The sequence below is a fragment of the Teleopsis dalmanni genome, chromosome 1, assembly GCF_002237135.1.
Source record: "Teleopsis dalmanni isolate 2A chromosome 1, ASM223713v2, whole genome shotgun sequence".
Taxonomy (NCBI): Eukaryota; Metazoa; Arthropoda; class Insecta; order Diptera; family Diopsidae; genus Teleopsis; species Teleopsis dalmanni.
Window position 1 is genome coordinate 213781225 of NC_051846.1, and position 13501 is coordinate 213794725.

The 13501-nt window shown below is 28.4% G+C and overlaps 1 protein-coding gene across 1 annotated transcript; it reads right to left on the reverse strand.

Moving 5' to 3' along the window:
- Positions 1-1538: 1538 nt before the first annotated feature.
- Positions 1539-11886, reverse strand: LOC119671898 (allatostatin-A receptor). Its single transcript, XM_038082754.1, has 7 exons — positions 11498-11886; positions 5154-5439; positions 4842-4992; positions 2771-2889; positions 2634-2709; positions 1829-1984; positions 1539-1773 (listed from the first exon to the last, which is right to left on the reverse strand). Exons 1-7 carry the CDS (start codon positions 11754-11756, stop codon positions 1672-1674), a joined length of 1149 nt encoding a protein of 382 aa, XP_037938682.1. The 5' UTR covers positions 11757-11886; the 3' UTR covers positions 1539-1671.
- Positions 11887-13501: the final 1615 nt, after the last annotated feature.

Sequence of the window (13501 nt, forward strand, 5' to 3'; positions counted from 1 at the left end):
CGACTTCATTAATATATTCTAAATTTGTGCAATTTTCGAACAAACAAGCCAATAAATTAGTGAATATACCAGCTTATACCTGTTGCAGAACGCTACAAGTGTGTGGTCTTCCCCTTCCTGCTAGCGTTATACGAGTTATTGTAACACAATTTATGCCACTATAAACATTGTGTGGTCCGATGCTGTGTAAATTTACTTTAGTGTCATCTTTTATTATGTTTTCTTTTTTTCTATGAACAAACAAAAAAATAACCTAGCCGAATATCACTATTAAATTAAAATGAAAATGAAAATTATGTTTCAAGAAGAGACATCTATATAAATAAAAAATTAATACCTCTACTGCTTTATTTCTATTTCATGAAATCATTACTCATATGATAAAAACGGAAGTATAGTTTTAACACTAAAATGAGCTCAAAATCGTTTGAATAAAATAAGTTTCAAATTATCGAGTTAATTAATGATTAGTTAATTAACAGAAACCATTGTTTCTGTTTCAGATTTATACATCTGAAATTCTTGATTACAGCACAAATTAGAGACATGACATATATAGAGAATTGCACAATCTTTACCATAGGTCAGGACCACAAGACATAGACTACTAACTTCACAATTTTCGCAGTAGGCATTTTTTTTCGGAAATAGGACTAACACCATGCTTAATTCTATTGGTGATTCCCGAGAAAAACAATATGAAAATACTTAACAACGTTTTAAATAGAGCGCTTACATACTCTACAATGGAGTAAGGCAAGTTGAAAAGTCTGAGTAGCATGTTGAAATCGTTTGTTGACTGCTTATCTAGCATTACTAACTTGTGAAAAGATCAGAAGACGCCGCAGATGGTAATTTAAATGTGATTTGTAACTCCACCATATTGATACGGCAAACTTGATCCTATATATTAGATTGATTCAATTTCTAGTCTCCATCAACACATTTACTCCGATCCATAACTATCCATATTATTCCAATTTCCCGCAATCAGTCTTCGTTCTTTGTCCTTGGTAACTTAATTCTTATTGAAAGAAGAATTCTTGGAGTTTTAAATATGGACTGCTACAGTAACAAACAATCCGCTTGGCAATGGTATAATAGTTCTGATAAAAGCTCATTACAGATATTTTTATCTATGTAAAAAAGTATCATGATCTACACAAATTATAATAGGCGCGGGCCGTTGGCAACAAACGTACTTTGTCCAGAGAAAAATGCGCAAATGCTAATTTTAGCAAGCGATCACACAAGGGAGTATAATACTTAATTATTTTTAACAAATTAAAAGTAAATTGACCTAAAATATTTTTTAATTCAAAATTTAATCTGAAGCATTATTTTATAATTATTTTACTTTGATACGCTTAAATATTTTCATTTTATGTTATCATAAAATACTTGTATTTATCAATTATTAAAATAAATGAAAGTTAACAAAATACACAAACATTTGGTTTTTTTCTAAACATTATCTTACAATTAATATATGTTAATTCGTACGAAAACTGACATTTAGAAAAATTATTGATGCCCGATGCTAATTGAAATTTGGTCTAATCTTACGTTCTAATAATAATATAATAATATATATACAGTTTTGCACAAGGATTTCAAATTATATTAGTTTCAAATTTATTTAATATTAAATTTCTTAATATAAACGTTCAATTACAGCATGTCTATGTTAGAAGCTCCGTTTCCAGTAGTGCGAGTGGTCTTAGTAATTTGTTGATTTGTTATAACAAGTGGAGGACTTCCACACCAGACGATCTAAATAAATTGTATTATTTACTAAATAAGTTAATTAGACCTTCTTTATCTATACCTTTCTAAACGCTTTCCGAAAGTTGTCTGATAGAAAAGCATATAGTATCGGATTAATGCATGAGTTAGTATATGCCAACACATGGGAAATTATTTGTATTATCACATTTACATGAGTACTGCTGTACATGCCTAAAGCTTTTAAAACAAGAATGACCTGAAAAGTAATTTAAAAGAGTTCAATTGTTATCTTTTCAAAATATCTGAACTGAGATCAGCTCAAAAAGTTATTTAATTTAAATTTACAGTATGTGCACAGTAGGAGCTTTCAACGCACTGTTATAGGACTGTTTACAGTGTATAATGAGTTCGTAAATTGTCGCGAGTAATGAGATATATATATTCCTGCATGTTTAATATCGAAATTGATGTTATTCTTACGATACTATTCTGTTTACCGCGCAATTTTACAAAAGTAAATCAAAGAAAAAGAAAATAATATGAACGAGTAAATAAATAAAAATATAAAATTTATTTTATTGTCGGACTACAACGACAACGAGTCCTTATATATATGTATATGCATAAATAATAAATTAATGTCGCTCATTTTTAATATATCCGGAAATGTATAGTGTTTATACATCATACGGAAATGTATAATGTATCCTAAAACTTCCTTATCTCCAATATTGCCTGATTCAAACAGGCTCTAAATGTAATTAAGTTTTGTTAATAATTAATATTTATCAAAAATAAAACAATCGCGTGATTGGTGTATGTAGGTATATCAAATTGACAATTTTCATCATATAAATATAGTAAATAGTTATATATAGTTATAACAAGAACGAGCTTATACTTACGTGTATTGGAAGCCAACATATTGCAAACGCTAACACCACAACAACAACCATTCTAGTTACTCGGCGCTTTCCTTTTCTAAATTTATTATTATAATATAAGAAAAATGTATATATAAAATAAATTTCATCATATTTACCGTGATTCTGCTGAAGGCTTACAGCCAGGTGCAGTTTTCCATAAGCGCGCTAACATACCCATATATAAAAAGCAAATCAGGGTTAAGGGAGCTACGTATGAAGACAAGAAGAATGAAACCTAAAAAAAATTAACAAAAATTCAGTATTTTAATTAGGAAGTTTAAAGAACAAAATACGATAAAAAGTAGTAGATCAGATAATCCCTCTGTTATCCCAGATAGATATACCACAGGTTTGTACAGCAACACAGGTTGGTACGGCAGCACAGGTTATGTTATCCTATCAGATAAACATGCATATAATAACTGAGTGGTTTCAGATGCATGTTGATAAGTTCCACTATCTACTTAAGAATAGTTGTGGCATTTAATATGGCCGCACTTTATTTCGCATTGTTCAACCAAATAAGTAATGCTAGTATCAATATCAACTTCAAAGGTGAATCACTTTTTAACTCTATATTGTCTCCAGTCTCGAATATGTGTAACGAATATTTGTAGATAGCAGTCATTTCGTCAAAGTAGTAAGATAGAAAGTAATTAATATCTCCTTTACCATTTCAGAAAATGTACTGAATCATCGTGTTCTGGCTACAGAAACAAACGCTTTCAATTAGGGTATATGCCATACAGGGAACTCACAACATTATCATTAGACCCAAAAGAGAAACCGACTAGAACAGTTTCTACTACCAGTTTCTACTACCAGTAATAATCTACAAAATATACTAGATACGGATTGGAAGTAAATAGACAGATTGGAAACGGTATCAATATTACTCAAAGAATTCGTAATAATTGCATTTGAAAAAAATTGTCTTATTAAAAGTAAAATTTTTAAAAAGCAAAATCTTTGGAGAAACAAGCACCTAACCAATTTGAGAAAGAAAGTACGAACGCTTTTTATTAAATCCAAAAAAAACAAAGAAGCCGGAGTTTCTACACTTTCTACACTTAGGCGATGCTGCGAAGATATTTCAGACATCGACCTTTAGTTATCGACTATATATAACCCCCTCTGTAGAAAAAGAGATTATTAAAAGAGTTGATCTACCATATTGTAATTGCACTTCCAAACTAGTAAGGTTGATTGAGGTACATGAGATGTTTTTTTAACAACACTAATTATGAAGTTGAGTAGATTGTATTTTATAGTTATTTTACGGACAAGACGTGTGAGACACTAATTTGGTGGAAAAATATTCTGGAAACTACCACTGCTAGCAAACTTGGCATGATACAGAGATTAGTAATTGCTTGTCTAAGCATAACTTTAACAGTAGTGCTAAATATCTTATTAGCCATTATGCCCATAAGATCAGCAAAGTTCAGATTGAAGCATTCAACAGTGTATACAGATTATATGCCAGTGATCTAGTAAACAAAGATCGAGTGATTAGCAAAAGACATCTATGCTTGTTGGTTAAATTAAAACAAGTTAAAGACTTTGAGATGCCTCTAGATCACATGATCCCCAAAATTCATAATAATCAGGAAATATGTCACTATTATACCACATTGAATCGGGTGGAAAAGAATAGAATCAATACTACAGATTGCTTTAAAACTAAACAAGGCCAAAGCTCAAGAATCTAAAACCCAGAGTATTAAATTTTTATCAGTCTAGCAAGAATAGCTTCAGTATTCCAAACTAAAATATTTGCAGTCAATGAATGAATTAATTTTACACTGGAGCAATTAAGCCTTATGTAGCAATTAACTGGCAAATGAACTGGCTAAAGCTATCAGTAACCAACGAATTTATATGAAGTATGTTAGATTCAGAAATATCCCTATATATCATTAAAGTGTTGTTAAAATTTATATACTACTGACTCACGAATGTAGAAAAAATAAAAACTTTTCTTGATATAGCTAAAGTAAAAGAAAAGCTTCAGTGAATCCAGAAAGGGGAAGATACAATAGTACAACGATAGATGCAGTCTCAAAGACATATCACAAGTACGTTAACTATATTACACAGGATATAGCTTTAAGCTAGATAGAAATTATAAATTATCTGTATTTTTTTTCTATGTTCTTTGCTGAAGCATGTTTTATCTTTACTTGCCTGAAAACCGAGTAAGCTCCATATTTCCTCTTCTGTAGAAAATACACAAGCAGTATAATTATGTCCGCGAAATTGGTAAATACGTACTGCATGTGCCAATGCGACTGGAACAGCTGTAGTTACTATTAAAACCCAGGCTAAAAATATTGCTCTATAGTGTTATAAGGAAAAGATATATAACAATTATAGTATGTTAAATAATTTTTAATATCATCGAAATTAATAATGTAACATCAGTTTATACGGCAAAATTGTTATTGAATTCTTTTATATATATCATATATAAGATCATAAGACAGATAAGATACTTACAACATAGCATTCTTCTCCGTACGTAAAGACATACTAGTGACAGGATGTACTACAGCCAAAAATCGGTCAAAAGACATAAGTACTAGAGTGTAAACACTACAATGACACGTCACTACAATCATGTACTGTACGAATTTGCACCATACATTTCCAAATGGCCACTCTGGCAGTACGTAATCAGTTGCTGTGAACGGTACGCAAAATGTAACAAAAAGAATATCGGATACGGCAAGATTTATAATTAGCAGATTAGTTGTAGAACGCATTTGTTGATTAGCAATGACCACTGTAATAAAATAATATTATATATTTTTATTCATATATAAATAAATATAAGACTATAAATATTATTATAATTTATATGTTCTTAGGAAGAGACTTCTAAACTACTAAACCATCAATTTATCAGACTGTTCATCGGTTAAGACGAAAGACCTATTAAATTATCTAAATTTGGCGGTATGGATTAGTCTCTACTCTTCTATACTAGAGTTCTTGCGAAGAATGTGGTACATAGAAGTTATATGCAACCTACCAACCAATATTATTATTTTCAATGGCATATGTATATCAGCATTAGGGTCTAGGGTCTAAAAAATGCAAAACAGGTCTATGTGGGCCTGTTGTGCTAGTTCGTTTTTTCTGGCGAGGAAAATCTTTCGTAAAAGCTGACCATGATTTTCTGAATAGAATTGAGGGTAAACATCCTGAATGATATGAGCCGATGACTATTTATTGCTGTCATGAAAATTAATCCATGTATGTACTCCAAGCAGATCAGTATTGCAAGTGTCTGAGCAAATAAAAAATTGAAGAAATTATTTCTATAAGAGGCTATAATATCCTCAGTTGTAGATGTTTCGTATTTAAAAGTAGAAATTTAAATTGTTTGGATTAGTCCGCTCTTTAATATTACTCTATTTTGATATTAATGATTTTGATGATGTTTTGTCAATAAATTCGAATATTATTAGCAAAAATTATTAACACGTTAATCATTTAGCAATTAATAATTAAGTGCAATGTTTTAAAACATATATTAGTTAACGATGTATACGAGTATATTTATTGATTGCTCTTTGAAGAATTAGTTGTTAACTCCACATAGTGAACTTACTTATTAAATTTTGTTAAATAATAACTAAAGGTAGATAGTTTAAATTTTCATCAATGAAATAAATTTAGGAGCGATTGAAAAAAACTCAAATATAAAAATTTACTTTAAAATGTTAAATTAGGAGTTCACTTCTAATTTAAGCTTTAAATTCAATACAGCGTGTCTCAATTTTAGAGCGGAAACAGGAAATATATTTCCGGCAATAAAATGAACCTACTCCCGAGTACTTCAGTAACTGCGTGAAGAAAGTGTTTTTATAAAACCCATAGCCTCCCAAATCAGAAAGCTAAATTGTGAATAAACACAAAATAAAATAACAAATACGAATAAATTGTCAAAAAACAAAAATTTGAATTCACCAGCCAATACTTTGCAGTTCCGATGCTGATGTATCTATTGCTCAAGCGTTTTTTCTAAACTTCAGTTTAATATCTGTATAAACTTATTCATATTTTTATATATTCGTTTTTTATTTATGAGAGTGTAATCAGTAATTGCATTTTAAAAATAAATAAATGTAAAAATACAACAATTTTTGATTCTTCGTCTTGAAAACCTTGCGATGCCAATATTTTGCTTGACTTAAAAGGTCTGTGGCCAATATGTTTTTGTGGATATTATAAGTGGTACTTATTTTATATATGCTCTTACTTGACTTATAATTAAACTATATTGTAATATTTAAGACTTGAAGATAGTAAATATGCTGGGTGCTGATAATAAGAATAAGTATAAGTATAAGTATAAGTATAAGTATAAGTATAAGTATAAGTATAAGTATAAGTATAAGTATAAGTATAAGTATAAGTATAAGTATAAGTATAAGTATAAGTATAAGTATAAGTATAAGTATAAGTATAAGTATAAGTATAAGTATAAGTATAAGTATAAGTATAAGTATAAGTATAAGTATAAGTATAAGTATAAGTATAAGTATAAGTATAAGTATAAGTATAAGTATAAGTATAAGTATAAGTATAAGTATAAGTATAAGTATAAGTATAAGTATAAGTATAAGTATAAGTATAAGTATAAGTATAAGTATAAGTATAAGTATAAGTATAAGTATAAGTATAAGTATAAGTATAAGTATAAGTATAAGTATAAGTATAAGTATAAGTATAAGTATAAGTAAGTTATAAGTATAAAGTATAAGTATAAGTATAAGTATAAGTATAAGTATAAGTATAAGTATAAGTATAAGTATAAGTATAAGTATAAGTATAAGTATAAGTATAAGTATAAGTATAAGTATAAGTATAAGTATAAGTATAAGTATAAGTATAAGTATAAGTATAAGTATAAGTATAAGTATAAGTATAAGTATAAGTATAAGTATAAGTATAAGTATAAGTATAAGTATAAGTATAAGTATAAGTATAAGTATAAGTATAAGTATAAGTATAAGTATAAATATAAGTATAAGTATAAGTATAAGTATAAGTATAAGTATAAGTATAAGTATAAGTATAAGTATAAGTATAAGTATAAGTATAAGTATAAGTATAAGTATAAGTATAAGTATAAGTATAAGTATAAGTATAAGTATAAGTATAAGTATAAGTATAAGTATAAGTATAAGTATAAGTATAAGTATAAGTATAAGTATAAGTATAAGTATAAGTATAAGTATAAGTATAAGTATAAGTATAAGTATAAGTATAAGTATAAGTATAAGTATAAGTATAAGTATAAGTATAAGTATAAGTATAAGTATAAGTATAAGTATAAGTATAAGTATAAGTATAAGTATAAGTATAAGTATAAGTATAAGTATAAGTATAAGTATAAGTATAAGTATAAGTATAAGTATAAGTATAAGTATAAGTATAAGTATAAGTATAAGTATAAGTATAAGTATAAGAATAAGTATAAGTATAAGTATAAGTATAAGTATAAGTATAAGTATAAGTATAAGTATAAGTATAAGTATAAGTATAAGTATAAGTATAAGTATAAGTATAAGTATAAGTATAAGTATAAGTATAAGTATAAGTATAAGTATAAGTATAAGTATAAGTATAAGTATAAGTATAAGTATAAGTATAAGTATAAGTATAAGTATAAGTATAAGTATAAGTATAAGTATAAGTATAAGTATAAGTATAAGTATAAGTATAAGTATAAGTATAAGTATAAGTATAAGTATAAGTATAAGTATAAGTATAAGTATAAGTATAAGTATAAGTATAAGTATAAGTATAAGTATAAGTATAAGTATAAGTATAAGTATAAGTATAAGTATAAGTATAAGTATAAGTATAAGTATAAGTATAAGTATAAGTATAAGTATAAGTATAAGTATAAGTATAAGTATAAGTATAAGTATAAGTATAAGTATAAGTATAAGTATAAGTATAAGTATAAGTATAAGTATAAGTATAAGTATAAGTATAAGTATAAGTATAAGTATAAGTATAAGTATAAGTATAAGTATAAGTATAAGTATAAGTATAAGTATAAGTATAAGTATAAGTATAAGTATATGTATAAGTATAAGTATAAGTATAAGTATAAGTATAAGTATAAGTATAAGTATAAGTATAAGTATAAGTATAAGTATTAGTATAAGTATAAGTATAAGTATAAGTATAAGTATAAGTATAAGTATAAGTATAAGTATAAGTATAAGTATAAGTATAAGTATAAGTATAAGTATAATTATAAAGGCTTGAAAAACTTAGCTTAAGATGATGAATAAAATTGGTTTATTTTTGTATACAGTTTTGCGATAATAAGATAATTAAATGGATGCATTCTGTTATAGTGTTTGAATTTTGTTTGACTGTAATTCTAAAAAGACGTAAATTCAATTAAATTATTGTTTCTTAATTGGTTTTTAACGATAAACAATAATCGATTTTATTGCTATAAACTGCTCAGTTTTCGATAATAATGAATTGTATATACTCATAAATTTTTATTGATTTCTTTACATTTTCTTAACTAATGTTTGTACTGGATTTTTTATACATTTTGTCTATGCATATCTCCAGCGATGGAGCTATTAAATGGAGATTGCACAAAATGGTTTACAGATAAATTTTTACATGATCGTTTTTCACCAAAGTCATCTAATCAATCATGCAAACCTGTCACAACTTATACAATGACAATATAAAGCAGTCATATGTTACGCATATATGTATATATCTAAGTATATAATCCGCACGTTGTTAGAATAAGGCATTGAACGGAGTGGGTGGACGACACCTGTGTAAGGAGACTTGGACTATGAATTTAAATAAAACACACAAAACAACAAAAGTAGAACAAGGTATAACCTCTTTCAGTAACATTTCAACAAGTTTAGTGGATGCTAGCCAAGTGCTTCAAGTGTGACTGAATGTTGCTTTTAAGTATTATTTTATTCGTACCAATGTAAATGCTAGTTGTTGGTACCTTAAGACAATTACACTCGCTGGCACATGTACCTACTCATGCAATTCACATACAAAAGTACCGACGCCTACAAATTGGTATTCCTGAACAGAGCATTATTTTCATTGTTAAATTTTACTTTTGCAACAATCTCTTTACCCTCTGCGCACTATTATACTTTTTGCTTACACAAAAATTATTATATATGTGGATTTTCGTCCGTAGTTCATTTCACATACACTTATAACCTTGATTTTTTAAAATCACCAACAATAGCACAGATACTTCAAGAATAGGAGAGAGTCCTCATGAAGGACGAACCGTTCGCAGCAGTATTCTTAATAATAATTAATAACAAAGAGAAAAAATTACTAAAAAAAGAACTACGATGACATTTATAAATAGTTGTGGAAAACTATTATTAAAATAGTTGTAAAGATATGCACTGGAACTCCATTTTAATAAGCTTCAGGAAACTGAATATTATTGTGTAAGTAACTAACATTACTGAATATTTAGATAACTTTTGACGGGTTTTTAGTTCTTTGAAAAGAATTTGCATGTAAATTGAAATTGATTAATCTGTTTTCATGAACGCTATAATGGTGCATTGATTGGATTTTACGGAATACACACCTTATGAGTATTAAGATCCTTAAGTATTTAAAAAAAATGAAAGCATATGACGTCCTACTTTAAGTAATGCCTTCTGCATATATCCATTTTCTTGACAATTAAAAATGTTGACGAATTAACTTATTTAGTAGTAAAGCACTTTTTCGGTTTTGGAATAAGAAAATTATAGTGAAAAGAAAATAATAATTGTGAAAGATTTGAAATACAAAGTGTTTTAACTTATTTTTATCATATATAAGAATTGTTATATTATTCGTAAGTAATTTAGTTGTATCCGAATGTTGTCGTCCTCTTAGCCTCAAGAGCATTTAGCCACAATGGTATGAGACGCGTAAAAGAGCTGTGTAAAGAGCGACTGTTGTGTAGCATAATTTTAGGCGTATCTGGTGCTGCACTGTATCCCTTCCTTTCGGGGGGACCACATTTGATACCGCGCTTTCAACGCTGTTAGCGCTCTATTTGCTAAATGTGCGCAACTTAACTGAAAAATGCACTATTTTGTCCGCGCGCATGATCTTATGTCTGGTTTTTCGTTGGTCTATGAAGACGGGCTCGACTTCTGTTGCTTTAGTCGAAGGGTCTTGAGACCCAACATTACTAAAGGAAGGATTAGGGTCTAGTTGCTGCAAACGTAACAACGTATGCCTGCTTTCAATGTTCTATGGAACCGCTCCACCATGCTATTGACCTGAGGGTGGTAGGCAGTTGTACACCAATGCTTTCTTCCCAGTAATTTGTCACCTCCGTGAATATTGTCTATTGTGACTACTTGGACTAGCCTTGGACTTTAGATTTTTGGCAAACAACATACCTCCAAATGAAAATTGCTGTATCCTTGACTATACTGGACCATACAAAGTTGGCTTTGACGATTTTGCGGGTAGCTCTCATCCCAAGATGGGACAAAGAGTAATTTTAATATGACTTTTAAAATGATGTATTTAGGGAGATATGTAATTTGAAAAAAAAAATTCCAAATTCTGCTTTTATAAAAAATCTTTAAGATTCTTTATAAATAAAAATCCTACTACTTGATTTTTATAAAATTTTTTTAAAACTGCACTTTAATTCATTGAATATTGGCTATCCCGCAACTACCGCCGGTATCAGGTTTAAGTTTACCTTAATTGAATGATTCATTATTGTATTGTACATTTTCTGTATTGTTTGTCAATGTTTTTATATATTAAAATATTTCTAGACTACTTACCAAGTATTACCAATGCATTGCCGAGTAATCCTGCAAAACCAATAATACCAAAAAATACGGGCACAATTGTGGACACAACACGTTCAAGAGGCCAATTGTCTACTTCCATTTCAAAATCCATTTCTAGCAAATTTCCGAAACTACCATTATTGCTAGGAAATATATTTCTTGTTATATTACTGCACTCAGTTAGGTTAAGCCATTGAGAGCAAATGACTGATGTGGGAAAACCCACTAGAGAAGATGATAGTCCAGACATAATGAAGATATGTTGCAGTTCAATGAAATCAATTTTATTGCTGATTATTCACGCGTAATTTTCAATTATGTCAATATTGAATGCCTTTATCTCAAACTGTTGATGGATTTTGATCTCATTATATATTCCAAAAACCTGCAAAAAAAAATTTGAAATATGATTTAAGATATATTTTTTTGAAACTATTATTATGTTTAAGATAGTTACTTGTTAGATATGAATAAAGAGTAAATTAAGTTTGTCAAAATAATAGAAACGTGAGAAAGAGAATTTGGAATATGGATTCTTGATTAATATAGCATTAGTGTATTCTATTATTTATATTGTATTAAATTTCAATATAGTGATACATACAATTTTTGTATGAAACTAGAAATTCAAATATTATTCGAAAAGTTTGATGCTTCGAGTATTTCGATGTCCGAGTCCGCTTTTACGAGCATTTGGTAGAACCTCACTGTGTTCGAGTGTGATCGAAGTTCACATTGTTCGATTATTTGTTGAAACACAACTAAAAATAAAGAATCGGTATCAGGCAGAAATCGGTATTTGAACAACTTGAACATCACTTAGAAGATTTTCCAACATTTGATGTCTTCAATTCATATGTTCGAAATCAAATATACTCGAACTTTCCTAGTATCGTAAGGTCGCAAACTTTGAAGCACTACATAACCTATATTCATAATGCACTATATATTTAACTATATGATTTAAGCTTGTGAAAAATGCTTAACATTTGACGTGAATATGTCTTTGTCTTTGTGGCTTTGTTCGCATAGGAGCCATTGCGGTTGAAGCAAACTTTAAGCAAAACTGTTTTACCAGTAATTAGATTAAAAATCGATTACAATTTCATACAGCACTGCACAAAGGTTGGAAACAGTCGCAACCACATAAAGATGTACTTATTGGTGAGATGGACAAGTATATATAAGCAAGAATATTTCTGCCATTTACATGACATATAACTGCAGTTATAGATCTAGTCGTTGCGCTCTTTGCCTTGTTATATATAGAGACTTTCCTGCTATATGATGTACTTCTTTGTGTTGTTGAATAATTAATATTTAATTATTTAGAAAGCATTTTAAATGATGACAAAAATAGCCTTTCTTTTTTTACTCTTAACTTATAATTGTTACTTCATTTTATTCATTTGACATTCAATAAGTCAAAGTATTTTTTGTTCTAACTTTAATAAATTTTTTTATATTTGGCTGGTGAATTATTGCTATACCTATTTTACTGATTGAACGGTCGAATCAAATATCTACAAATGAATAGATATAGATTTACATTACTACTAATTTAGATTGGAGTTACAGCCTTGTGTACCATAGCTTACTTAAGCACAAGGTTATGAATCCTGATATAGAATACAATGTATAATATAGAATAGTATAGAATGTAGATACAACAAGAACAGCAAATAAGAGCAAGTAATGATAAAAATGATTAACAGCAGCACGACCTAGCCATGTTGCAAGTGGCAAGCTGCACTCTTTAGAAGATATTTAATAAAAAGATACAGCAACAATAAATGAAGGTTTATAATACCTCTGTAGTGTCTAAAAATAAATGATCGAATTTTTGGTGTGATTAAAAATAAATAAATTTAATAACCAATAAAAAATATAGATTATTTCAAGACATGTCAAGGTATGTCACGAAAGCCTATTTGATGTGAAGCATCTTACACATTCCATCAACTATGATTCGTTAAAGGAAATCAAGAACATTAA